We start from the raw sequence: 27,966 nt of genomic DNA on the forward strand, positions 1-27,966 counted from the left end.
CACAGGCTACAGGATAGAATCAACAGCGACATGAGGGAAAGGGGTGCAGCATGTCTGTTTATACTCTGTATAACTGGCTGAGCAAACTACCGTTTCCGTTCCATCCCCCCTGCCCCCAGATGGTGTCAGGCACACGGAGCTCTTGGTGCAGGCTGCCTGGCAAAGTCCAGACAGATTCATCGAGTGCGTGATGTGAAACTTACGTTGTAGGCTTCCTTGATGAGTTGGATGACATTGCTGGAATCGTCGTGCAGCACCCCCACTGCTGATTTGGGGATCATATCTCTGAGCTTCTGCCAATGGAGAACACACCCGTGAAAAGCAGCCCCTAATTTAATCATGTGCGCATGAGCACGTACTGTCCCTATACTGCCAAAAGTGTGCAGCGTGATGATCATTCTGCCTCAGTTTCCTTTCTGGTCTTCTGCTAACCCACCCCACCTGCAACAACTTCTAGGCTAAGCTGGCTTAGCCCTGCGACCAAGTCACACAGACATTTCATCCCATCCAGGGTACCCAGAGTCCAGACTCTGCCTTCCCACCTGGACTTTCTGCTCCTCTGATTCCTCTCCCGGCCCAGCCTCTGCAGAGTACCAGTGCAGCACTGGCTTCCACCCCAGCCTATGTCAGCTCACCTGTCCTCGGGCAAGCTCGGACAGGCAGCATCTTCTTCAGTCCCTGCCCCTCAGCCAGCCAGCTCTCCCACTGCTCTCTCTCCACAGAAGGTGCCAGCTGAGCTGGGCCCCCATTTGAGCTCCTCCCTCTCAGCCAGGCCCCTGCTTCAGGCGTCGCAGGGCAGGGATGACTGGCCCCAACCAGCCCACTGACCTGTTCCCGATTCCTGTGGGGTTCGTACACCCCACCTGTGCAGGAGCAGACCAGCGCTAATGTCACTGAGAGTGGAGGAAGAGACTTGGGCTTCCTTGTCTCTCAGAGGCATTGAACCAGCACGTTTCTGGGACTGTTCAACTTCTACTTACTTGGTATATTCCAACCATTCTGCTAGTGACAGCAAAAATGGGCTGAATGTTATTTTCAGCGAGTTTTTGTACCAGCTGGCCGACGGATGGGTAGTCCTGGGGGAGAAAGGGAACAGCAGCCACGAGTTTAAATTTTAGACCCTTCTTTGCTATCGGGATGATCATGTGCTTGGTTTCCAGACCCACTCCCAGCACCAGCATGGTCACGGGTTGTGATGGATTGAGATACCCTGGATCTCCTCTCTTGGGCCGGTAGCTGACTGGCTTTTCCTTTCTCCAGCAGCAGACTTGTGGGCCTAGCAACAGACTTTTAACCACCATCTGTCTGACTTACCCAGATGTAAATGAGAGAAATAGGAGCAGTCCCCAGAATTAGGGATTCCAATTTCTCCAGTTTGCTTTCCTTGCTGTGTGAATGGGGAAAAGCATTTCTCTGGGTGGCTGCTATGGGAAAGGCCTGCCAGAGTGTCCAGGATACAAACCCCAACAACCAATTCACTCCTCCATGCTCTGAGAGTAAAACAGGGGTTCCCGCCCCCCCAGAGTCCCCCCCCCCCAGCCTTCTAGAGCACACTTACAAACTCATTGCTCTTTTTGTATAGATTATCTTCCAGGTGGCATCGACCATCATTAGGGGTTAGAATGGCTCCAAGTTTACCATCCCCAGCAAAATGGAAGCCGTCATCCGTGGCGTACACCAGCAGACGAGTTACATTGCGCCAGCCAATCGTCTCCTAAGAACAGAAAGGATGGGACTTTCCTGCAGTGGATTGGTAAGGCCTGAACTACCTGAATGCGGAATCAACAGACTCAAAGAAAGCCCAAGAAGGGGAGAGCCCAGGCCACCTCAGGAATATGGTGTATCACGTACTAACGAAAGAGAGACTCCGTGTTCATACCACAAAGAGACAAGATGTTGGCATGCAAGTTCCCTGGAAACAGCTGGGGAATAAGAGCAAGGCAAAGAAATATAGAGACATAAAAGCCACTCCACGAAGCAAGGCGTGTGTGGAGGTGCATGGCACTGCTATAGACAGACATGGGCCTGCACTTCCCAGCACACTGAGGCCAATGCAGGCAAATGGAGACTCATGCCTCCCAAATGGAAACAAGGGAGATGGCCCCTCTCAAAGGGGAAACAGAGATAAACCCACGCCAGGGCAGACCCAGACCCCATTTATGCTCCTGGACCTACACCCCTAGTAGTGAGGGCAGCCTCTGTGCCTAGACAGGCAGGCCTATGCTGACTCCCCCCCGAGCGACAGTGAGGACAGGACATATGGCCAGGCAGCCAGGGAGTACGGGCAGGAACATGCATGTCCCAGGAGAGGAGTTTACAGAGACATGGAGGCACCCATCTGACAGAGGCCAGGGGGTATGTACATGGGGGAGCTTGGGGAAGAGAATGAGAACCTGAGCGCAGCACAGGACTTCACACTGCCTGGGGGTTCCTCAGGTTTTTTCCTGCATTGCGATCAGCTGTTGCTGCAGCCTGGTGCATTGGAAAGGCTCCGGGCTCTGGGGCAGCTCTGATAAAATGTTACTAAAAGCTTAGCAGAGTTTATGTAGAAGTTCCACCATGTGAGGAAGTTCCCTTCCCTTTCCACAGATGCCAAGGCCAGCAAGACAATGGGGATCACCAGGCTGACCCCCTCTGTAGCCTAGGCCAGAGACCTGTCCCACAGTAATCCCAAGAGCAGCTCCTTTAGACAAACAGCTGGTCTGGAGTCAGCCATGGAGGATTGTCATAGAATATCAGGGTTGGGCGGGACCTCAGGAGGTCATCTAGTCCAGACCTGCACAACTCGTAAAGCGGCGAGGGCCATATTACTCCAAAGAAAACTGCTGAGGACCAAACCCCACCGGCCCTGCCGACCCCCCCCCCCAGCGCTGCCAAGCTCCCCGAAACACAACATCCCCCCCAGTGTCCCCCTGAAATACTTCCCCCCAGCACCGCTCACCCTACGAAAACAAACCCTCCTTCCCCAACACTGCCCCACTGAAACAGCGGTATTGAACCGTGGTAATATGTTATAGCGGGCCCCTAAGGTAGTATAATTAAGGTAAAAGAAAAATGTCTTTTTGCTAGAAGTAGAATAAGATCTTTCCCCAACTTTGTAATCAATCGCCCTGTTGAATGAATGAGGAAGGTGTGGAAGGCAGCACCTCCAGACAGCTGCAACCCTTGGAGAGGGGAGGGGAGCCAGACCAGATCAGCCACTGACTCCTTGCTCGCCTACTCAGCCCCTGCCACTGCCACTGCCTGCCCGCCTCCTCTGCCACTGGCTCACCTGCCCCCGCTCCCCACTGCCTGGCTCCTCACCCCCCAGCCACTTGGCTACTCACCCCCCACAGGCCACACAGTGAGCCCACCTACTCATCCCCCATGGGCCACACAGTGAGCCCACATGGGCTGCATGTTGTGCAGTCCTGAATTCTAGTCCAACCCCCTGCTCAAAGGGGGACCAATCCCCAGACTTTTTGCTCTAGATCCCTAAATGGGCCCCTCAAGGATTGAACTCACAACGGAGGGTTTAGCAAGCCAATGCTCAAACACTGAGCTATCCCTCCCCACATAGAGAATCCAGACTGACGCTTGGTCATTATTAACAATGTGCAACCTTATTTCCAGTCTGAACATGGCTGGCTTCAGCTTCCAGCCATGGGGCCGTGTTAGACCGCTCTTGGCTCTACTGAAGAGCCAATTATCAAATATCTGATCCTTACAGACTGGGGTCACCCCCCAACCTCTCTGGGTTGAGATAACAAGCCTGAGCTCCTTGAGTCTCTCCCCAAGACGCCTGGTCTCTAACCCTTCAGTCATACACATGGTCCCTTTGGCCTGGCCTTATGCCCCTCACCATCTGGCCACACAGGCTCTGGATCTGGGTTATCCCCACCCGTCAGCCGGGTGATGGCGACTGGACTTACCCCGCAGACCGCCACCTGCATCATGGCGTCCAGCCCGCCCTCGGGAGCATCGAGGTTCCCCGAGATGGACTGCTTCTGGACCTCCCTCTCAAACGTTCTGGCATTTTCAGTGAGGGAGAGGACATGCCTGAAAGCGAATGGCGGCTGGCAGGTGGTCTCCTTATTTGTGCAGGGGTTCTTCAGCTTCTCGGGGTGTGTGTTCACGAAAGGCAGCACCGTCTTGTCCACAAAGGAGCCGAAGCCTGGGATGCACAGGGGGACACAGCTTTAGGGAGCAGTGCCCAGTACCACATCCCTCAAACAACCACGGCCAGAGGCTTGGTGAGTGCAGCTGTGGGGATGTCATAAATCCTGGCGGTCACTATGCCACGGGGCGTGGGCGGAATGTGCAAGTAACCAGCGCTGGGCAAACGAGAGGTGCCGGTGGGAGGCAGTTGCTTGTCCAGGAAGGAGCCCGAAGGTCACTTGGAGTTAGAGGGCTCTGGGGAAAGCCGGGGCCCAGCCAAAGTGCAGAGGCCAGGTCAGCTATGCAACCCCATCCATGAAGAAGAGATCTAGACCAGCATCCTGTCCCAGCCATAGAGCAACCCAGCCAGGCAGGGACACACGGTGGTGGATTAGCCACAGAGCCAACAGGGCCTGTGCCCAGGGGCACTGGCCAAACGGGGGACCCCAGAAAAATGGGCACCCCCTGCACCCTGCTCTGCCTGCCTGGCCCTCCTGCTGGGGACCAGGAGAAGCCCCTGCCCCCCAGATCCTGCTCCCCAGCAGAAGCGCTGGGCAGGTGTGCTACGCAGGCTGGAGAAGCCTCTGCACCCCAACCCCATTTCCCCGGCAGGAGCACAGAGAGGGGCGGGGGGACTTCAGGCAGAAGGGGTGGGGAGAAGCCCTCACTTTCTCTGGCCCAGGGCCCCACGAAAGCTTAATCCACTTCTGGGGACGCAGTCAAGCAGTGAAGTGGGAATCTCCTCGTGGCCCACTGGTGGCTGCTGCCTCTCCTCTCCCGCTGTGGTTCCTGACCCCCATTCTCCACTGGCCCCTCTGTCCTGGCTCCTTCTCCCTCTCTGATGGACCCTGCCCCCAGCTGCCTCTCTCTTGCAAAGGGCTCTGGCTAGCAGAGATGCGCACTCAGATGCCTGGGTGGCCCACATTTCCCCCAGAGCTGCTGTCTCCGGCTGGCCACCCCCAGTTCCTTCCCCATTCAGCCTGTTTTCTTTGCTGCCAGAGACCCAAATGTGTTGGACATTTCAGGCTGGTTTGAAATGAAACCTGTGGGGTCTGAGAGCCTGCAGTCCATAGGCTCCTTTCTTGTGCCTCTGGCAGCCAGGGAGAGTTTTGCCAGTGATATCAGCGAGCAGAACCAAACCCGAATGCAGTGGCAGTGGCTGAACCAAGCACATATGGAGCCAATACGTCTCTTGGCTGCAGCTATGGGCCCCCTTCTCCTCTGCGGATGTGTGACTGAGCAGAGTGCAGTGCTCTCTGTAGAGGGGCTGGGCAAAGCAAGGGGTGATCCCAGTATGCGTTATCCCTGTGCGCTTACTGGACACCTCCTCACCGAGCCTCGATGTCTCTCCTGGCCTGGCTACTGCAGTGCGGTGCATCTTCCTATGTTCTTGCTAGAACTGGATTTAGCTGTGGCTCTTCAATGCTGCCAAGAGAGCGCGAGTGCCCAGAGAACACTCACCGATCTGGCCGGAGCCGGTGATGGAGTTCAGAGCTGCGAGCAGGTCTCCTCCCAGCTTCTTCACTTTCTCCAGGTCATCATGCATGGAGTAGGAGAGATCCATCAGATAGTAGAGGTCGATAGGGTAGCCCTCGGCACGGCGGAAGGTCACATTGAACACAGCCGGCTGACCTGCCAGGGAAGAGGCAGAGCATGGAAACGGCTCAATGGAATCACGTGACTGCTGTGGAACACTGTCCAGCTCTGGTGCCCACAATTCAGGAAGAGTGTTGTAGAATTGGAAAGTTCAGAGAAGAGCCATGAGAACCATTAAAGGATTAGAAAACCTGCCTTACAGCAATAGACTCAATCTATTCAGTGTAAAAAAAATGAAGATTAAGGAGTGACTTAATCACAGTCTATATGCATCTGCATGGGGAATGAATATTTACTAGTGAGCTTCTGACGGCAGAGAAAGCTGAAACACGATCCTGCGGCTGGAAGCTGAAGCTAGACAAATTCAGGCTGGAAATAAGGTGTAAATTTTAAACAGTGAAAGTAATAAACCGTTGGAAAGATTTACCAAGGATCGTAGTGGGTTATCACCTGTTCCACTGCACGACAGCGACAATTCTTAAATCAAGAGTGGGTGTTTTTCTAACAGATCTGCTCTTGGAGTTATTGTGGGGCAGGTCTCTGGCCTGTGCTATCCAGGAGGCCAGACTAAATGATCACAATGGTCCCTTCTGGTTTTGGAATCTCTGAATCCCATCTGTAAGATCTGGTCTGTCCTCTCCAGCCACACAGCTAAAGCTCTCCTGCAGGTTCTCTGCCTCGCACATCTCGATTACTGCAAAATCCTTTTCTCTGGCCTTCACAAATGCCATCTTGTCCTGCTCACAGCCATTCAGAATGCAGCTGCAAAGGTAATTCTCCCAGCCCATCATTTTGGCCATTTCCCTGTTGTAATAACTTGGCCTACCAATTGTGAGAAGTGAGTGAAAGTTCATAAAACATCACACTAATCTACAACAACAAATGTTGATGAGAAAAAGTGCAAAAAGGAGAGACAGACCGACTGAATTAATCCAAACAAAAAGCCTCCTGGTCTGACTCAAGGACTGTGTTAGAATCATGCCAGTGTGGGACCTGAAATCAATGCACCAAAATCAAGGTGTCAGAAAAATAATGAGAGGATGGGCTATTTCGCCCATCACTCCCTTTGGGGTCCCTGAAAGACAAAACTTGGGGGGTGGAGGGGAGAATTGAGCTGTCATGACCACAATAGTGGATCACTGAAGGACAGGAGAAGAGAAAGGCGTGAGCTTCAACATGATGGCAGCCACCACCATCTCCTGGGACCCCGGTTAGGCTGCGGGTGCACCTGTCCTGCTGACCAATGTATCTCATTGTTTCCTTGTACTCCCAGATCTGTCTCCATCTGTTGGATCTTCTCTGATATTTACAGCGTAAGCTCTTCAGAGCAGTAACTGTCTTTTTATTGTGTGTATACCCCTGAAGCTAGCACAGTGCGGTCCTGCTCCATGGCGGGGGCTCTGGGCACGACGATAATAATTATTGTTATGGTAAAGGCAACTACAGCTGGTCAAAACTTGAATTATTCATTCCAGGGGAAATTCTACCATTTAGGGGAAAAAACTCATTCCAAATAGGAATGAAAAGTTCAAATTTCAAAATGTCCTGCCCAACCAAGTAAAACAAAAGGGCAGGGGTTAAACAAAACATTTCATTTTGATTTTGACTTTGTATTTATTTTATATTAGTTTTTATTCTGTTCTTATAAGATTTTAAAATTAGGGTTTAAAAACTATTTTTAAATTATCAAATACACTAACTGCTCATGGTTCGATAGCTGGTATAGTAATTGGTATAATACACCTTTCTGAATGGAAACTCATTTTGAAATGAAAAATTGAAACATTTTGTTGTGAAATGGAACATTTTGACCTTATTGAAACACTTCCACTTTTTCTGAAAAGAAATTTCATCGAAAGCGACATGGTCCTGCCTTTATAAAATTGAATGAAATTTCAGAATGAAAAGCTGTTTCAAATCCAACAATCTAAATGTTTCATTTCAACATTTTCAAAACAAAGCAGATCCATTTTTTTGGAATATTTTTTAGGTTTAATTTGGACTGAAACAATTTTTAAAAATTTACATGAATCTGCTAAATGTTTTAGTTAACCTGAATCTGCATTTTTCACTAGAAAAAAGTTTCAGCTAATTTTTTTTTCCCAGTTCTACTCATATGCTTATAACCATCTGTAACACATACTAGGCATGCTTATAACATGCTTGTAACATCTATTCATTATTCATCAGCTCCCAAAAAACCTCTGTATACTGTGCAATTGTCAATGGTGATGCGGCTCAACCATTGGATGAGACAGTGGCTCTGAAGGCTGTTGTGTTTCCAGGTGCTCTCCAGGAGCACTGTTGGTTGGAGTGGCCCCACGGTCTGACTCTTTGAGACTTACAGCAATGGCTAACACTGTCTGTAAAGATTCTCTGTCCCAGCCAGGAGAGAGTACATCTGCCCTGTTGCTAGGGAAATGGCTGGGCCCCTTGCCAGCTGGGTTCTTTCACATATTTGGAAAATAAAGGAAATTAATGTACAAAGAACTGTGTTAAGGTGGAGATAAGGTCAGTGTTGCACAACAGGGCCTTGTGTCCCCTGTGTCTTTTCAGACTGACAGCCCCAAACTCCTCTCCATACAGCCCTGTAAAGAAAGTTACTGTGACAAGAGAAAACTCACCACAAACTTATGAACCACAGGGAATGCAGAGTTAAGGTGCTGCTTGCCACACCCCGCCAGCCATGGCCTTAACTCTGCCCCGTTGGGGCCACTCTAGGAACTGGGCTTATCACGGGATTTTACTCCTGCCAAACAAAAGAGGCCATTTTCTTGGTACCCCTCACAGCCGTAGTCAGGACTTGTGTTCCTACAGCCTCATAGCATTTCTGGGTTAGCTGATCCTTGCTGCTGGCTGACAGGGATCCCACAGGGCATACTGAGCTACTCTTTCTCCTCCTCTCCAGAAGCACAATCACAGTTAATGAGGCTCATGAGGCATCAGGGCAATTCCTAGTTACGGTTCTGCATGTTTGGGCAAATATTGCTCACTCACAATGAACCAGGATAAGGGGCTGCTGGCAGGCCAAGGGGCACAGTCATGGCTGTGTGGTGCCAGAGAGGGCGAGGAGCTTCACCTTTGCTGAGCATTCCTGGTGCTTGTCAACGGGCTGTCTGCTTGTTCTGGAGACACAGGCATTCCCTCCCGGGTCATGGCCTTTCTGCTTCCCCACCCTTGGGTCTGCCTTCTGTCCCCCTCACTGGGCAAGGGCATGGGGGCAGGCATCCATGCTGCAGGGGAGCTGCCTCAATTCTGCACGTGACTCACCTTGCCAGTGAATTTCTACTTGTTTTCGGCAAGCACGCCTGGCTGCAGTGAGCCTGCTGTGCCTGGAGAGGAGAAATCCTGGCCTGGCCTGCTGCTATCAGACCATCACACCCCCCCACCCCCCACCCACAGGTGCTTGTCTCAGCTGACACAAGGATTTTTCCCATGCGCCTGTTTCCACACTCGAACGAAGCACCCACCTGTGATTTAAACACACTGCAGGAAAAGAGGGACCCGGACATATTCTGGACCTGAACCGGTTCCATGCTGATCAGTGGCTGTGTGCCTGTGCTTCCCTCCACATGCCATTGCTCCCACTAGGCTGCCAACCCGGCTTCCCAGCAAACTGTACCTAGTCTTAACTTCAAGTGCACTTGCTGGGGCGCCAGCTGGGTCTTGTCGTCGAGGAGGGCGTTCTTTAATTGGATGAAGGCGCTTTCTGGGAACACGATGTCTTTTGCGTCACATCCCCTCTGCTGCAGCTGCTCTTTGGTGTCACAACGAATGGAGTCTGGCTCGCCCGCTTTGGTGAAATTCTGTGCGTTGCAAAACCAAAGGGGGAAGAAAGAAAAATCCTGCTGAGCACAAGCCATGTTAGTTCAGAGCCCTGCCCAAGAGAGTCATTCGGACAGCTGGGAACAGGGGGCACAGAAAAGGTTACAGAGCTACCACCACCAGACACCTCCAGCTCCCCCTCATCTCCCCTCCTCCTTCCCCCCACAGCCACAAGCACAGCATTGGAGCTGCAGGGTTTGGTAGTTAACTACTGGCCTGGCCATCAAGATGGAGGAACTCACTCCTCAAGGAAACAGGGAACGTCCTTTCTCAGACAATGTGCCCATCTAATCTTCCGGATCCCTGCCGCCCCTGCCCATCCTACACTCTTCCTGTTCTCACTCAGCCATGGGCATGAGTGCAGCACTTAGCTGGCTCCATCCCCACTCCCAGGAAATAAACCTCCTTGCGTTCTGCATTAACCCTTCATCTCCCCACGGCGAGAGGTCAGCAAAGGCCCAGATCACCAGCTGCAGGGAGTCTGTGCGGGCTGGGGGGATGCCTCCATCGGAGCTCCCAGAGCCCAGGAGACATTTCTGGGAGTAGCAAAGAGTCCTGTGGCACCTTATAGACTAACAGACATTTTGGAGCATGAGCTTTCGTGGGTGAATACCCACTTCGTCAGATGCATGTAGTGGAAATTTCCAGGGGCAGGTATATATATGCAGGCAAGCTAAAGATAATGAGGTAGTTAAATCAGGGAGGATGAGGCCCTGTTCTAGCAGTTGAGATGTGAAAACCAAGGGAGGAGAAACTCGTTCTGTAATTGGCAAGCCATTCACAGTCTTTGTTTAATCCTGAGCTGATGGTGTCAAATTTGCAAATGAACTGAAGCTCAGCAGTTTCTCTTTGAAGTCTGGTCCTGAAGTTTTTTTGCTGCAGGATGGCCACCTTAATTTCTGGGAGTGTCCATTTCCCTCTGGAACAGCAATGGGAGATGGACACTCCCAGGAACGTCTTCTGGGCTTAGGGAGTGTTGATGGAGACTCCCTCTGCCTCAGTCTGGGACAATGGGAGATCTTCCTCGGGACCCCTTGGCCCAGTTTCCCCTCCCAAGAGCACGGAGTCTTCTGCAGAGGGCTGAATGTGGCCAAGCACCATCTTGGGGGTGTTTGTGGGGAAGCTGGGAGGCCAGCACAGAAGCTAAGAGCTGGTGCAATGAAAAAAAATGCAGACCTACCAGTTTCTTGCACCAAGCGCAGCCGGGGCCAGACCGGATGCAGTCCTGACAGGTGCTCACTTTGATTTTGGGGCATTCCAGGGCAAGAGCTATAACACAGAGGGGTAGGGAAGAAGCGTGACTTGAGCTTGGCCAGCCCATGAGCGAGAGGCCCAACCCCCAGGGACAGCCTACTGCCACCCCTGGCATGTGCCAACCCTAGTGACTCCATCTAGATAAACTCTTCACCCAGACCACGCACACTGTCCTGAGTCCACACAGCCAATGACAAGAACAGCAGTTCTGCTGAAGCCAGGCATGAGATCAGGGGAGGAACCCCCTTGCGAACCACAGGGTGGCGTGGCAGTGGGACATCCAAGCTGACATACCACGAGGGTGATTTTACAGATCAAACAAAAACCCTCTACTGAAACTCCAGACACTCAACACTCAGCAAAAGGGCTGCACTTCTGGAGGAGGGCTCTCTTATTTCCATCTCAGAGTGGCTTATTCTAGTTTAGGTTCATACCTGATTATGCTAAACCGGAGTAAGGGTGTCTACACACAAACTAGGGCTGGTGTAATGAAATCAGTTTAAAAATACCCTCAGTTCAAGTGGTGCCAGTTTTTGTGTGGATCTGTCCTATGTTCCCCCAAGCAGGGAGTAGTGCCACCAGTGCACAGTTCTAATGAGTGCCTCTTTTGTACGAGTTTTCACGACCCTAAAACACTTCAGAAAAGTGTCCTGCTCTTGGATTTTGAAAATATGGTCACCTCACTTTGGGTCTCCAAGGCGTGCCTCTTCATGGGGCATTGTCCAGATGGGTGTCTCATGTCAGTTCCCAGCTCCCCTGCTTCCTCCCCAGCCCCATCCTCTGCATGCCAGCAAAGTCTGAAGCAAGCAACCCATATCTCTCATCCAGCAGGGAGTGAGCATATGTGCTTTCCACTGCACTCTATGCGGTGCCGGGGCTAGCACACGGAAACAGACCCACTGACTTGTATCTGGTTAATACAGGAACAGCTCCTCCTAGGTCAGTCTCCAGCAATAGCCAGAACCAGCTGCAGCAGAGTAAAGTGCCCACAATGTTGGCGTGGCAGTTAAGCAATAACCTCCCATTGATGGGTTTACACTGCTTTGTAAACCCATCCATTGGCTTTTTGACTGTCTCAAGCGGGAGGGTGTGTGTTATCCTTCCAAAGGCTGGCGGGTTTTTCCGCCGGTCTAACGTCACTGTAGATATTCTGGCTCTCCAGTCCTTCTCCAAGTCTTGCCTCAGGGATGTTTTGTAGCCAGACAGATTAACTGTGCATTGGATAAAAAACAATTTCCTTTTGTCTGTTTTGAACTTGCCACCTTATAATTTCATTGATTGCTTACTTGTTCTTGCGTCACAAGACAGGGTGAATGCAAGTTCCTGATCCACCTTCTGTATCACATTCCTCATGTTCTCTACTTTTATCACGTCCCTTAAGAACATAAGAGCAGCCAGACTGGGTCAGACCAAAGGTGCATCTAGCCCACTGTCCTGTTTTCCGACAGTGGCAAATGTCAGGTGCCCCAGAGGAAATAAACAGAACGGATAATCATCAGGTGATCCATCCCGTCGCTCATTCCCAGCTTCTGGCAAACAGAGGCTAGAGACACCATCCCTGCCCATCCTGGCTAATAGCCATTGATGGATCTATCCTCCATGAATTTATCTAATTCTTTTTTGAACCTTTTTATAGTCTTGGCCTTCACAACATCTTCTGGCAAGGAGTCCCACAGGTTGACTGTGCGTTGTGTGGAAAAAATACTTCCTTTTGTTTGTTTTAAATCTGCTGCCTATTAATTTCATTTGGTGCCCCCTAGTTCTTGTGTTATGTGAAGGAGTAAATAACACTTCCTTATTTACTTTCTCCACACCAGTCATGACTGTTTGGACCTCTATCATATCCCCCTTAGTTGTCTCTTTTCCAGCCTGAAAAGTCCCAGTCTTATTAATCTCTCCTCATAAGGCAGCTGTTCCATACCCCATATCACTTCTGCTGCCCTTTTCTGAACTTTTTCCACATCCGATATATCTTTTTTAAGATGGGGAGACCACATCTGCATGCAGTATTCAAGATGTGGGTGTACCGTGGATTTAGGTAGAGGCAACATGATATTTTCTGTCTTATTATCTGTCCCTTTCCTAATGATTCCCAACATTCTCTTTGCCTTTTTGACTGCCACTGCATAGTGAATGGGTGTTTTCAGAGAATTGTCCACAATGACTCCAAGATCTCTTTCTTGAGTGGTAACAGCTAATTTAGACCCCATCATTTTATATGTATAGTTGGGACTGGGATGTTTTCTAATGTGCATTACTTTGCATTTATTGGCATTGAATTTCATCTTCCATTTTGTTGCCCACTCACCCAGTTTTGAGAGATCCTTTTGTAGCTCTTTGCAGTCTGCCTGGGATTTAACTATCTTGAGTAGTTTTGAATCATCTGCAAATTTTGCCACCTCACTGTTTACCCTTTTTCCCAGATCTTTTATGAATATTGTGACAGACCCAGGCCAGCGGGGTACAGGAGTCTGGTAGAGGGCAAATATATTAGTCACTGGATGAGTAGTTTTCTGTTCCCTGAGTGACCAGAGCAGGGGCTGCACTGGAGTAATCAGGAACCTGCTAGAACCAATTAAGGCAGACAGGCTGATTAGAACACCTGCAGCCAATCAAGGCAGGCTAATCAGGGCACCTGGATTTAAAAAGGAGCTCAATCCAGTCAGGGAGGTGGGAGCCAGAGGAGAGGAAGTTCGTGTGAGGAGCTGGGAGCAAGAGGCACAAGGAGCTGAGAGTGAGAGGGTGTGCTGCTGGAGGTCTAAGGAGTACAAGTGTTATCAGACACCAGGAAGAAGGTCCTGTGGTGAAGATAAAGAAGGTGTATGGAGGAGGCCATGGGGAAGTAGCCCAGGGAGTTGTAGCTGTCATACAGCTGTTACAGGAGGCACTATAGACAGCTGCAATCCACAGGGTCCTGGGCTGGAACCTGGAGTAGAGGGCGGGCCCGGGTTCCCCCCAAACCTCCCAACTCCTGATCAGACACAGGAGGAGTTGATCCAGACTGTGGGGAAGATCACTGAGGTGAGCAAATCTGCCAATAAGCGCAGGACCCTCCAAGGTAGAGAAGGAACTTTGTCACACTATGTTAAGTACGACTGAGCCCAGTACAGACCCGTGGCGGACACCATTATTTATTTACCTCTCTCCATTCTGAAAACTGACCATTTATTCCTACCCTTCGTTTCCTATCTTTTAACCAGTTACCAATCCATGAGAGGACCTTCCCTCTTATCTCATGACATCTTACTTTGCTTAAGAGCCTTTGGAGAGGGACCTTATCAAAGGCTTTCTGAAAATCTAAATACACTACATCCATTGGATCCCTATTGTCCCTATGCTTGTTGACCCCCTCAAAGAATTCTAGTAGACTGGTGAGGCGTGATTTGCCTTTACAAAAACCATGTTGACTCTTCCCCAACAAATTATGTTCATCTATCTGTCTGTCAATTTTGTTCTTTCCTATAGTTTCAACCAGTTTGCCTGGTACCAAAGTCAGACTTACTAGCCTGTAATTGCCAGGGTCCCCTCTGGCATCATATTAGCATCACATTAGCGCTCCTCCAGTCATTTGGTATAGTAGCTGATTTAAATGATAGGTTACAGACAACAATGAATAGTTCTGTAATTTTCCATTTGAGTTCCTTCAGAACTCTTGGGTGAATACTATCTGGTCCTGGTGACTTATTACTGTTTAGTTTATCAATTTGGTCCCAAACCTCTAATGACACCTCAATCTGGGACAGTTCCTCAGATCTGTCACCTAAAAAGAATGGCTTCAGCCCTGGCCCCAGCAAGTCTAAGCCAGCCCTGGCGACCCCATTAAAATGGGGTCACAACCCACTTTGGAGTCCCGACCCACAGTTTGAGGACTGCAGCTCTAATCATTCTCAACATCTGTCTCTGAATCTTCTCTAATTTTGCTATCCCATTTCTGAGATGGGATTCCCAGAACTGAACACACTGTTCCAGGTGAGGCCATTTCATTGATTTGTATAACAGCATTACAATATTTTGAATATTTCCATCTATCCCATTTCACATCCATGCATACTGGATGGGCACAAGACTCATGAGTGGCAAAGCCACAACTGAGTTGGCAGGTCATCTTGAACAAGAGCCAGTTCAGCCTTAGTTCCACGTCACACGGTCATGAATTCTGTTTGTGCAAGATGCTCGAAAGGAAGCTTTTGATACTTAAATTTTATTAAATTTATTTTAATTGGCTCTATTTCCCTTCTCCATCAGCCCAGCCTCATGTCGTTACCGGGAGTCCAACTGCACCGGCCTCAGACGAAGAGAAAAATTATAATGACTATGTTTTGGAAACCTCTGAAAATGATCTAAAATAGCTCGTTTCCAATCATGGAGTCACAGCGCTAAGGTCTGAGATCTTGTCATCTGCCAGGGCTAGAAACCAGATCCTACAGATTCTAGCCCTGAAGGTTCATGAGATATTGGTGTGTAAATGAGTCACTGATTCAGTGGTGGGTCCATCCTGAGTGTTGGGCAGAGATCATTTGGGAGCGCATGGGGTGGAGGAGGAACAGTTTCTGTGGCAGGGTATTCATTCTTTTTACGTGACAGCTGCTGAAGACCCTCTCGGTGGTTTGCAATGTTACATATAGTCTCAGCAGAAAGAGACTGGGCAGAGGAGACTGGCAAAGGTGTATGGCTAAAGGTAATTAATGCATGTCTCTGCAATTCATCGCATGGATATCATCAGATCATGTGAGGCACCTCCAAACAAAGAGACAGAGAGAGGTCTTTGTGAATTGGTTTGCCCTTCACTGGCAGGCGCTGAGCTCTCGGCTATGCCAGGACACATCAGCTGAGTAAGAGCCCACAGCAATGTGTAGGATGCAAAGTGCTGACCCTACCGTCAACGGTAACAAAATGCTTCCCTGGAAAGCTATGTCTTGGGGGTTCTTTTTCCTCTGCCTTTGTGTTACTAACTGTGTAACATGCTTCGGGGATTACTTTGCCTGCCAAACAAAGCAGTGGAGACAAGTACTAGCTCACCTGTTGTCACCAGCAGCAGCCCAGCCACAGCCAGCAGGAGGCAGCAATAATGAGTCATCGCCTGCAAGATGAAAAGCACCACAATGACATTTCAGGGCAGAGGAGGAGGCAGGAGAGCTGTCCGGATCATGTGTGAAACACTTGCAACTGAACCAGGCCACCGCTGCAATGATATCGGCACCCACTGGGATTCTGGAGGCCGAATCGGGGCATCAGAGAACAGAGCAAGCCAAATCCAGATTAGATCTCTGGGAACGGAGTGTAAGCGGGTCTGACACTCTCACTGAGATCTAACTGTGCATGAGTCCTTCACCAACCCCTTTCTCAGCCACACAGCAGAGTAACTTCTGCGTAACAGTTAAACAGGAATCACAAAGGGCCAGATCATGGGTGGGGTTTCCAAAAGCACCAGAGGAAGTCAGGAGCACAAGTACCCCACTGAAAGTCAGCAAGACTTGTGCTCCTAACTCCCATAGGCGTTTCTGGGATCCCTGGCTATGGTTTAGGCACAGCCCTGAGCAAGGATGTAGCAGGAGTAAGTCAACATGGCTCTTGGAAGCAAAGCGAGAGGGGGAAGGGGAAGGGATGGAAAGAGGAAGAGATGGTCTGGCGTCCTGTGGACCACAGCCCAGTTCCTTCATACTCTGCATGGAAGCCAGAGCTAATTTGGCTTCACACAGGGATTTGACACATCCAAATCCCGCACTACGGGACAGATTTCACAAGCTACCCAGTGAGCCTCCCAGAGGCACCTGTGGCCGAATGGGCCAGAACCTCACCAGCACCTATATGCACGGGAAGGGCAGGACTGGCGTTAGAGAGCTCCTGCTGCTCTGTAAGCGAATGCTGAGGAGGGGGACATCAGGCAGGAGGAGGGACAGAGCCCTGGCCGTGGCTAGCAGCCATTGGGGTGCCAGCTGAGGTGCTGGTGGGAGCAGGGCTCCCACGAGGGTTCACATCTGGGGTTTGGCACTGGTGGAGCACTCACTGGGACTCAGAGCCGCTCATGCCCGTTTCCTGGTTCCCTCGCACAGTCACGGAAGATCCCCTCAGACTCAGAGCCTGTAGGAGGGTCGGGGTGTGTGTGCACGTTCGGTGCATGTAAATTGGACTGTATGTGCTAATGGGGGCCAGCCAGCCTATGGCGAGTGGCGTAACGGCAGGCTGGGGAGAGTGCCAGGCCCACAGGGCTTGGGGAGTGTCAAGTGGCTGGATGGGGGAAGTGGGAGGTGGCAGAGTTTGATGGGGTCCTAGAAGAATCCCAGTGATGCAGACTCCAGAACTGAGCCCTTTCCAGAGAGGTCCCCCCAGGACGAGCTGCCATGGGAGTGAGCACTGCTGAGCCACACCCTGCCACACACCCACAGGCCAGGGGCGCGGGCTCAGAGTATAATGAAGTGAAGGCAGGAGGGGTGCACCAGCTATGTGTCTCTGCAGCTTTGGCTCTCTCCAATGCCCGCAGGCAGCACAGACCCTGCGGCGCCAGGAGGTCACCAGCTACACTGCCCAGCACAGATAGGAGCTTCCCCGTATCGCAGAATTCCTGCGCGCTGAGCAGCTGGAGCTGCCTTGCCCAAGGTTAACCCCTATGGTCTGTGGCTCAGCGGCCTGAGCATTAGGGATCCCTCTAGGCAACCCAGAGCCATCGCCTGTCTTTGGAAGGGCCCAGTGGCCATGACACCGGGTGCCACATGGAGGACCTGGCTCCCCTGGCCTCTCTAGCTTCCTGGCAGCACATCCCATGGGGCAGGGTGGGCTCAGGCTGAGCCTGGATCTCTGGGTGGCCTGGGCCCGGCATGGTCACGGAAGGTCCCCTCAGATTCAGAGCCTGTAGGAGAGTCAGGGCATCTCCCAGCGTCCTTTCCCCAGCTGGTCACAGGAGGTGGAGATCCAGCTGATTTAAGTGGGATTCTGCAACCTCAGTTCAGTATGTGCCTCCTCTTTTGGCCCCCCTCCCAGCTCCTCCCCTTCCCCAGGCATCCCAGACCCCACTCCCTCTCAGCCCTCCACCTCCTCCAGCCTTTCCCAGCACCTACTCTATAGGCCAGGGGTGGCCAAACTTCAGCCCTGCTCCTGCTGAAGCCCTGAGCCCTGGCAGGCACGCCCCGTGGGGCTGCAGTCCCAAGACCCCCTCCCTGCTGGGATGAAGCCAGATGCAACACCAGGGATGGCACGTGGGGTCACGTTTTTGCCAGGGTTTGCTGACCCTGCTCAGACACTTGCCACAGGGCCCCCTCCCTGCACAGCAGCTGCTGGTGCCAGCAAGCGGGGAGCTGCAGCCGTGGGAAGAGGCAGCAGCAAATGGCTGGGAGCTGCAGGGACACCCACTGCATTTGCAGCTGCCTCTCCATGCAGAGCTAACAGCTGGGAGTTGCAGGCAGAAGCCCCGAGCTCCCCCCCGCCCGCAGTCTGGTAGGCAGAGAATAAGGCAGCTTGAGAGGCTGCACTTTAACTGTAACTGAGTGTAGGCTATTCTGGGCTCTCTACTTCTTCCTTCCCTGAAGTTGTCATGTAAAACAAGAGTATACTGGAGCAGCCAGCGAGGGGCTGCTGCCGGCACCCGTCGCCCTGCACCTCCTGGCCTAGCCCTGCTGCTGGCAGCTTGCACGCCCTGGAGCACTTCTGCAAATTCTGTGTGAGCAGCCACCCCACACAGCAACGCCATCAGGTGCTGCCACCCCTAGGTGCAGCCATGAGCCGCCCAAAGAGTGCCCCAAGCTGCGACCTGGGGGAGGGCCCTGTGGCTGGGGAAGCCACTCATGAGCAGTGAAAACAGAAAATAAAATCCTTTTGCACAAACCTGCCCTCAGCACATCCCTCTGCAGCCGCGGAACTGTAAGCGAAGCCACATCCGCCGGCTGCGTTGAGCAGACCTCCGAGAAGTTCCAGGCCCCGCCCTGTTCACAGGGTGGGAGAGGCTGGGTTGGTCTTTGTGGTTGTGGACGCAGCTGCGGTCACGTGGCAGAATGGTTCCTTTTTGCTCCGGGAACCCCACAGCGCCCAAAGCCTGTAACTTCCTGCCCTGAGGTCATGCCAAGCGCCCGGCTTGTGGGGCTCTAACCACAAACATGAGATGAGAATTTCTAAACTCACTGGCTGAGATGACAGGGAGAGGCAGCCCTTCCTTGAGATAAAGTGGAGTTTCTCTCCCGAATCAGCCGTGGCTTAGCCAGCCCGACAGCAAGGCCCCGAGCCAAGCCGCACTGCTCTCAGCAGAATGGCGCACTGGGGCCAAAGGGAGTGGCTACCAGGGCTGTGTAAGCTGACACAGAAACACAGGTGCTAAGTGCTGTGCAGCTGTCAAGGAGCTGGGGGAACTCCCCAGTAGGGCTCCCCTTCAACCATCACTCCTTTCTCCTCTCTAAAGTCTTCCCCTGGTGCCATTGTGACATAGCAGGGTACAATGCAGACCAGTGAGTAGCTGAGTCCCCCGCTTCCTGACTTGGGGGGCCCTTTATACAGCTTTGCTGCTGTAGCCCCCAGTCATGGACTGCTCCCAGCCTCCCAGCTATGTCTAAGTTACTCCCAGCTATGTCTGTGGGTGCTGCAACCAGCCTGGGTTATACTGCAGGGTGACCCCAACATACCCCAGTCTTAGCTTTCCCCCAGAAAGGTACGTCCTGCACTGCCCAGCCCTCTTCTGCACATACGAGCTTATGTACAGTCCATCATTTAATTACTAGAACTGATATGCACATATCCTGTTACCCCAAATGGAGTCTCCCAGACAGTTCAATTCAAATAGGATTAGATAAAACAAGTGTATTCACTACGGTGAGATCGAGATTAAGTGAGGAAAAGTAATGAGGCATACAAGTCAGCAATGCATACAAGAAAAATAGAGATAAAGCCATAGGTGAGTGATAACTGCTGATAGTGGGGGACACAATGGCAGGGCCCCCAATTGCCACCACTGCCACCAGCAACTTCCTGGTGACTGCCAAGGCACCCTCCAGCAACACCTTCTTGACCATGGCGCTCCCCCTGACTATGGCACCCTGGGTGCTTGCCCAAGTCACCCATCCTTAAGGCCAGCCTTGTCACGGGCTGGGCTTAGGGAAAATGGCACCCTGGGCAAACTTGTATATTGGCACCCTGGCCCTCGCTGCCTCCTCCTGGTCCCCTACATGTCTCCCCTGGTCTCTGATGGCTCCCCCTTGTTCCCCAATCCCCCCATCTCCCCTGGTCCCTGATGGTTCCCCCCAGTCCCCCAATACACCATTGCCCCGGCCCCCGCTGCCTGCACGCCCCCATCACCCCAGACTATTCAGATGGCTAAATCGTGTTCAACAGCATTTCAGGTAAAATGATTGTTCCTAACCAGATCAGATATGATAACATGTCATAGGCCATGTCTGGGAAATGCACCACGATAGAAAATGCCTTAACATTGGTAAGCTGGACTTAGCACCTAGTCTAGATGGGAGTGAGCTGTATTTAAAAAAATGTTAGCTGGGCTCCTGGTGTTCACCAGCACCAGCTCAGAGGGTTCTAAACATGGCCGTCTTTGTCTACACTAAGGCAAAACTGTGTTTTAACAGAGTGCTAGTTCTGTGAAATCTGTGTTAAAATTTTGACCTATCACTTCAATTCTCTGAGTTTTTCCTAGTTCTGCTTGCAGGCGAGGGGCTCTGTATGGAAGCCAGGCATCTGAGGCAGTGCTACAGCCAGCCTGCAGCAGGGTGGGTTGGGCTTTGTCCCACTGGGTCTATGTACTCTGCAGTGCAAGCCCACGGTTAGTAGAACTCAATTTAGCTGACCCTCAATGTGTTAACCTAGGGCTGGAGCATGTACAGCAGCGCTGGGCAGCATTTTCCAGCCCAATGCAGCTCCCTGTAGTAGACATGGCCAGCGTAGCCCTAGAGTGCTGGCTGCTGCAAGGGAGCAAGGAAAGGGGAATCACGTAAAGAAAAAGGAACAAAGAAAATAAAGGAACACAAGCGTTGCCCTTTCTAGCGTTACTAGGAAAATGAGTTTGAAATATCCTTGAACTCCTGCATAGTACAAGTGAATTATTTCCCCTTGAAACACAAGGGCTATTTCGCTCTCAAATGAAATGGCCAAAATTTGCAGCTCTGATACAAGAAAGGAGCAAATAAACTCTTTCAAAGGCGCTTAGGCCAGAGCAGTAAACGCACTTGCTACAAAGATCCCTGTTCAGGATGTAGTGACTTTTTTTTTAAACTCATCAACAGACATAAAGTGTTAGATAAAGTGTGATAGAAATGCAGATAAACAGTTACACGATCAGTGGCAGCGCATCCTCGTCGAACCAGTGCAGCTTTCCTCTCTAGGCTCCTTAGGAGGTGGTTAAGTCTGAGGGTGCATGGGGAAAGGATTCAGAGTCACAGGGTAAGCTAAATAAATGGCATTTCCCATCACAGGTAAAGGGAATTTTGCAGGATACCATGTGACTGGTCTGATGCCCAATTTGTTTAGCCTGATTTTAAGACTGGAAGGGACCATTCTGGCCTGACCTGCTGAATAACAGGCCATGACTTAGGATAGAACTAGAATGTGTCTTTTAGAAAGACGCTCAATCTCAATGTAGAGATTTCAAAGGATAGAAAACCCACCACATCCCAGACATAGCCCCTCCATTCACTACTTGGGACAATGCAGCTGTGGGACAGTACCTCACCCCCAGGGAAAGCATTCATAGATTTTAAGGCTTATCTAATCTTACCTCCTGGATAACACAAGCCAGAGAATGTCACCCAGTACTCTCTGAATCAAGGTCAATCACTTGTAGCTGAACTACAGTTTATCTCTTAGAAAGGTGTCTGTGCTAGATTTAAAGCCTTCATGTAATGGGGAATACAGCACCTCCCCAGGTAAATTTAATCTCACCAAGAATAATATCAAGTTCATCAAGACAACAGGAGGTCATCTAGTCCAACTCCCTGCTCAAAGCAGGACCAATGCCAACTAAATCATCCCAGCCAGGGCTTTGTCAAGCCGGGCCTTAAAAACCTCTAAGGATGGAGATTCTGCCACTTCCCTAGGGAACCCTTTCCAGTGCTTCATCACCCTCCTAGTGAAATAGTGTTTCCTAATATCCAGCCTAGACCTCCCCCACTGCAACTTGAGACCATTGCTCCCTGTTCTGTCATCTGCCACCACTGAGAACTACCGAGCTCCATCCTCTTTGGAACCCCCTTCAGGTAGTTGAAGGCTGCTATCAAATCCCACCTCACGCTTCTCTTCTGCAGACTAAATAACCCCAGATCCCTCAGCCTCTCCTCATCCCAGTGCCCTGTGCCCCGGCCCCCTAATAATTTTTGTTGCCCTTGGCTGGACCCTCTCCAGTTTTTCCACATCATTTTTGTAGTGGGGGGTTGGAAACTGGACACAATACTCCAGATCTGGCTCCACCAGTGCCGAACAGAGGGGAATGATCACATCCCTCGATCTGCTGGCAATGCTCCTACTAATGCAGCCCAATATGCCATTAGCCTTGTTGGCAACAAGAGCCCACTGCTGACTCATATCCAGCTTCTCGTCCACTGTAATCCCCAGGTCCTTTCCTGCAGAACTGACACTTAGCCGCTCAGTCCCCAACCTGTGTCAGTGCATGGGATTCTTCCGTCCTAAGAACAGAACTCTGCACTTATCCTTGTTGAACCTCATCAGATTTCTTTTGGCCCAATCCTCTAATTTGTCTAGGTCACTCAGGATCCTATCCCAACCCTCCAGCATATCTACCTCTCCCCCCATCTTAGTGTCACCTGCGAACTTGCTGAGGGTGCAATCCATCCCATCCTCTAGAGCATTAATGAAGATGCTGAACAAACATCAACATCCGTGGCCCAGAGAACTCCTCAGCTAATTGTTTTAAAACTCTTTGGTGCCAGTTACTCAGTCCTGCTGACTGACAAAGGTTCACTTTAGCCGTGCAGGTTAACATTTGTAGTTTCTGTCGGAATAGAAGGCATGCCATTCTGACGGTATGCTGCGAATGTGGCAGCCAGCTGCTTTCCAAATACAAATATGTTCTGCCTTTTCAGCATTGTTATTGACAGTTCTACCAGCCTTATCTAGGAATGGCACTCCAGCAAGGGTGTTTGGCTATGATAAAACACTGCAGGCCTTGGAGGGAAAGCTGTCTGTGTACAACTTGGGAATTCTGATTGATGTTATGAAATAATGTAGCATTGAATGCCTCAGCGTCAGTGGAGTTATCTCTATGCTGTGTAAGCACAGCCTATTTATCGCCCCAACCAGGGACAATGGAGCACCTTAGGCTAGTGGGATGGCTGAAGCCCAGGGACCGGCAGCTGTGTGCATGCCTGGGGCTTAGAGCAGTGGAATTTCCCCTGAAGCAGAACAAAGAGATCAGGTGAAAGCCCCTGAAACTGAGACTAAGGGGAAACTCAGAGGGACTCACGTGCAGGGAGCTTGGGCAGGAGAGCTGAGGTGAGGGGCCTGCTTTGGGAGTAGACGGGTCTTGTTTAACTGCAGGACCAGCTGAGGAAGGAGGAAACTAGCTAAACAGGAGAGAGAGAGACCATTATTTGGAGGAGAAGGCATGTGCAGGAGGTGGATCCTGGATTCCTCAGGGGGATCCTGACCCCAGCCCAAAAACAGTCCAAGAGGGGTGAGGAAGCTGAGGTGGGGAAATGTGTGTAGGCATGTATGGATTTGTCTATATCTGTATATATCTTGTGCTAGCTAAAGTAATGGGTGATTGGTTTGGGGGAACCCCTACAAAGCTTCCATGTCTGTCTCCTTCCACACCCATGTGTCCCTGAAGAGGTGAACTGAAAACCAGGGGTGCTCCCAAGGTTGGAGCTCTGGGAAAGGGTTATGTGCTAAGCTACTGCGAGGCTTGCGGGAGGGGGCAGCAATTGTCCAGGAGGCGGAGGGCAGCTGGGCTGCAGGGTATCACTTCGTGAAGGAGTTACAGACAGAGAGCCTGTGCCCCACCAGAGAGGCTATGGTAACCTACTCAGAGCATGGGAAGCTCAGGGTCACACAGGTCTGGCCTGCTGGCACCCAAACCCAGCAGCCTGGGGAGTGTGCAGCAGGGGGACAGCTGTGTGACACTCACCCTCCTGCAAAGTCGCAGGGCAGCAACCAAAGAGGTGCAACCGGAACAGAGGAAAACAAAAAAAGGGAAAGCCACCAGTCGTGGCAGAGATGAAGTGCAGAGTCTGCTCTCAAGGTCTTAGAGTCAGTAGTACGTAGCTGCTTACATGGCCTGGGGAGGGATGTCCTTGAAACATCCCAGAGTAGTTCCCTCCCATGGTTCCCACAGACCAGGGTTACTATGCTTCAGTTCCCCAAAAGAGGACAATGTGGGGGGGGGAGAGGGGGTACAGCTGGAGCTGCTGGAAGGGTGTGTGTGTGTCCTGGGAGGGGTACCTAGGAGGTACTGTGGGGGTGTGTGTGTGTCCTGGGAGGGGTACCTGGAGGATGCTGGCAGGGTGTGTGTGTGTGTCCAGGGAGGGATATCTGAGCGGGGCCGTGCTGGAGTGGTGTGTGTGTGTCCTCGGAGGGGTACAGCTGGGGGTGCTGGAGGGGTGTGTGTGTGTGTCCTGGGAGCAGTACCTGAGAGGTGCTGGAGGGGTGTGTGAGTGCCCTGGGAGTGGTACCTGAGAGGTGCTGGAGGGGTGTGTGAGTGCCCTGGGAGTGGTACCTGAGAGGCGCTGGAGGGGTGTGTGAGTGCCCTGGGAGTGGTACCTGAGAGGCGCTGGAGGGGTGTGTGAGTGCCCTGGGAGGGGTACCTGAGAGGCGCTGGAGGGGTGTGTGAGTGCCCTGGGAGTGGTACCTGAGAGGTGCTGGAGGGGTGTGTGAGTGCCCTGGGAGTGGTACCTGAGAGGTGCTGGAGGGGTGTGTGAGTGCCCTGGGAGTGGTACCTGAGAGGCGCTGGAGGGATGTGTGTGTATCCTGGGAGTGGTACCTGAGAGGCGCTGGAGGGGTGTGTGAGTGCCATGGGAGTGGTACCTGAGAGGCGCTGGAGGGGAGTGTGAGTGCCCTGGGAGCGGTACCTGAGAGGTGCTGGAGGGGTGTGTGAGTGCCCTGGGAGCGGTACCTGATAAGCGCTGGAGGGGAGTGTGAGTGCCCTGGGAGGGGTACCTGAGAGGCGCTGGAGGGGTGTGTGAGTGCCCTGGGAGGGGTACCTGAGAGGCGCTGGAGGGGTGTGTGAGTGTCCTGGGAGTGGTACCTGAGAGGCGCTGGAGGGGTGTGTGAGTGCCCTGGGAGGGGTACCTGAGAGGCGCTGGAGGGGTGTGTGGGTGCCCTGGGAGTGGTACCTGAGAGGCGCTGGAGGGGAGTGTGAGTGCCCTGGGAGGGGTACCTGAGAGGCGCTGGAGGGGTGTGTGAGTGCCCTGGGAGGGGTACCTGAGAGGCGCTGGAGGGGTGTGTGTGTGTCCTTGGAGTGGTACCTGAGAGGCGCTGGAGGGGAGTGTGAGTGCCCTGGGAGGGGTACCTGAGAGGTGCTGGAGGGGTGTGTGTGTATCCTGGGAGTGGTACCTGAGAGGCGCTGGAGGGGTGTGTGAGTGTCCTGGGAGGGGTACCTGAGAGGTGCTGGAGGGGTGTGTGTGTATCCTGGGAGTGGTACCTGAGAGGCGCTGGAGGGGTGTGTGAGTGTCCTGGGAGGGGTACCTGAGAGGCGCTGGAGGGGTGTGTGAGTGCCCTGGGAGTGGTACCTGAGAGGCGCTGGAGGGGTGTGTGAGTGCCCTGGGAGTGGTACCTGAGAGGCGCTGGAGGGGTGTGTGAGTGCCCTGGGAGGGGTACCTGAGAGGTGCTGGAGGGGTGTGTGAGTGCCCTGGGAGTGGTACCTGAGAGGCGCTGGAGGGGTGTGTGAGTGCCCTGGGAGTGGTACCTGAGAGGCGCTGGAGGGGTGTGTGAGTGCCCTGGGAGTGGTACCTGAGAGGCGCTGGAGGGGTGTGTGAGTGCCCTGGGAGTGGTACCTGAGAGGCGCTGGAGGGGTGTGTGAGTGCCCTGGGAGGGGTACCTGAGAGGCGCTGGAGGGGTGTGTGAGTGTCCTGGGAGTGGTACCTGAGAGGTGCTGGAGGGGTGTGTGAGTGCCCTGGGAGTGGTACCTGAGAGGCGCTGGAGGGGTGTGTGAGTGTCCTGGGAGGGGTACCTGGGGGGTGCTGGAGGGGGAGTGTACTGGGAGGGGGTATTTGTGGGGTACTGGAAGAGGTACCTGGGGCCTCACTCCCAAGGTATTGGGCAGTGTCACTCCCTGTCACGGAGGTAGGGCAGCTGGAGCACTCTCAGGACACAGCACCAGCTGTCTGTCATCGCCTCCCTGCAGGACTCTCCCCTTCCCTAGAGCTGGGAGCCGGGGCCTGGGTGGGCAGGATCCAGCAGCTGCCAGGGGCCAATCAGATGTGGCTGCAGGGAAGGGCCAATTGGGAGGTGGACCAGTTGGTGCTCTTTCTGAGCTGCAACCTCTGCTCATGAACATTGCCTCTTCCAGAAGAACCTCAGAGTTACGAACTGACCAGTCAGCCACACACCTCAGCTGGAACCGGAATTACGCAATCAGGCAGCAGCAGAGACCAAAAAACCAAAAAGCAAACACAGTACAGTGCTGTGTTAACATAAACTGCTAAAAAAAATGAAGGGATCAAAGGAAAGCAGCACTTTTCTTCTGCATAGTAAAGTTTCAAAGCTGTATTGAGTTAATGTTCAGGTGTAAACTTTTGAAAGACCAACCAGAACGTTTTGTTCAGAGTTATGAACCACCTCCATTCCCAAGGGGCTTGGAACTCTGAGGTTCTACTGTATTCGAAAAAACCGCCAGGTCAGAGGATGTGAATCAAAAAAAAAGCAATGTCTGGGAAAACCCGGACGTATGGTAACCCTACCCACAGACCACTTGCTGGTGACCTGCTTGCTCACACAGGTTTGCTCTTCTCTTTGTTTCCAGCAGTTAAATTACATCTTAAAAAGCTAAACAAACAAACAAACCAACCAACTTCGAAAAGCGTTGCCAGGATTATTGTCTCATGTAGGTTGTTACAGAGAAGTGATGTGGTCTCAGCTGGGAAGGCAGATGGTCTCTGTGGTTGGGAAGGGACGGGACATTGGCCAGGAGACTACATTATGAGTCACACCGCAATCATCTGAGAAGCCTTGAGCTAGTGAGTGGGCAGACTGGATTAGAACACAGTCGATTGCCACACAGCCAGGATTGCAATACCCCGGGTTCAGGGATTTGACTGAAGTGGCTGAAGTTGCAGAAGGAAAGAGATTCGTTGTTCACACAAGTTATCTCCTGTCCAGTTTTGCAATGATGAGAGATGTCTCCCACCAGTGCGTGCAGCATTACACAGCATCACTGCAGGGTCTGTACCAGGAAGGCCACTGTAGCCCTTACCTAGACATAATAAGTAGCTTGCTGAGGTCCTCGACCCTCCCTGAGGGATAAAGACAAAGCAGCGGCTGCGTGGTTGGAAACTTATCACTGGAGTTCAGCCCCTTCCCATCTGACTCCCCCACCATGTGATCTGCTCCTTCCTCTTACTGAACTCACCCCTATTCTTTCCAAAGGGAAATTAGCCATATCAAATTCGTGCCTGAAAAGAGAAAAAGTCACTCCCTGGAAAGCAATATTTCCAAAGGCCTTTTATCCGTGCCGGGTAGTAGGGCAGGGCCTGTGTGAGATTAATGGGGAACTGCACCAATGCAGCCAGTTTTTTAGAGCCCCAAGGAGCCTTCCCCAGTTGGCCTTCAGCTTACACAGGCTGGCAGTTGGTTAGATCACTCCTTGAGAAGCAGCCGGCGTGGTTCGTGCAAGGCAATCTCACTTGGCTCTCTGGAGCTTGTTCCACAGGCCTGAAAACCTTTCAAATGTTAAAGGCAACTGCTTTGCCCCCTGAATGGGGGGAAATTTCCTCTTTGTGTGCACTGAGGTTTTCTCACGGGGGGAAGCTGGAGTAGCTGGGGAGCGCCCCCCGGGTTCTGGACACAGTCATGGGGCACTGGTGTATGCTGGGGGTGCACAGAAATGCCTGGCTTCTTTCATTATTCATACACACCCTGGCATAGTTCAGTGCTACCAGGCTTGGCTTTCTGAGGTGGGGGTGCCACAGGGGATGGATCACTGTGAGCAAGAGTTGTTAGCAGAGGGCTAGCAAGCATGGTGAAGGAAGAGTTATAAGCTCTTGTCATGGTATAATT

The 27,966-nt window shown here is 52.0% G+C and overlaps 1 protein-coding gene across 4 annotated transcripts in view; it reads right to left on the minus strand.

The window, feature by feature from the left end:
* The window catches only part of ITGB2 (integrin subunit beta 2), a 52,949-nt gene that overhangs the window by 13,604 nt on the left and 11,379 nt on the right, over nucleotides 1-27,966 (minus strand). For 3 of the 4 annotated variants that reach the window (XM_030579783.1, XM_030579781.1, XM_030579780.1), the window contains exons 2-9: nucleotides 15,832-15,892; nucleotides 10,739-10,827; nucleotides 9,356-9,539; nucleotides 5,599-5,769; nucleotides 3,912-4,153; nucleotides 1,559-1,714; nucleotides 981-1,076; nucleotides 204-293 (exon numbers count right to left, since the gene is read on the minus strand). In XM_030579783.1, the coding sequence (XP_030435643.1) occupies nucleotides 204-293; nucleotides 981-1,076; nucleotides 1,559-1,714; nucleotides 3,912-4,153; nucleotides 5,599-5,769; nucleotides 9,356-9,539; nucleotides 10,739-10,827; nucleotides 15,832-15,889 (1,086 nt within the window). In that variant the 5' untranslated portion in view covers nucleotides 15,890-15,892. Of the gene's footprint in view, nucleotides 1-203; nucleotides 294-980; nucleotides 1,077-1,558; nucleotides 1,715-3,911; nucleotides 4,154-5,598; nucleotides 5,770-9,355; nucleotides 9,540-10,738; nucleotides 10,828-15,831; nucleotides 15,893-18,631; nucleotides 18,729-27,966 lie in introns of those variants that run through there. The other variant, XM_030579782.1, reaches the window with a different exon arrangement.

Source organism: Gopherus evgoodei, chromosome 11 (assembly GCF_007399415.2).
Source record: "Gopherus evgoodei ecotype Sinaloan lineage chromosome 11, rGopEvg1_v1.p, whole genome shotgun sequence".
Classification (NCBI taxonomy): Eukaryota; Metazoa; Chordata; order Testudines; family Testudinidae; genus Gopherus; species Gopherus evgoodei.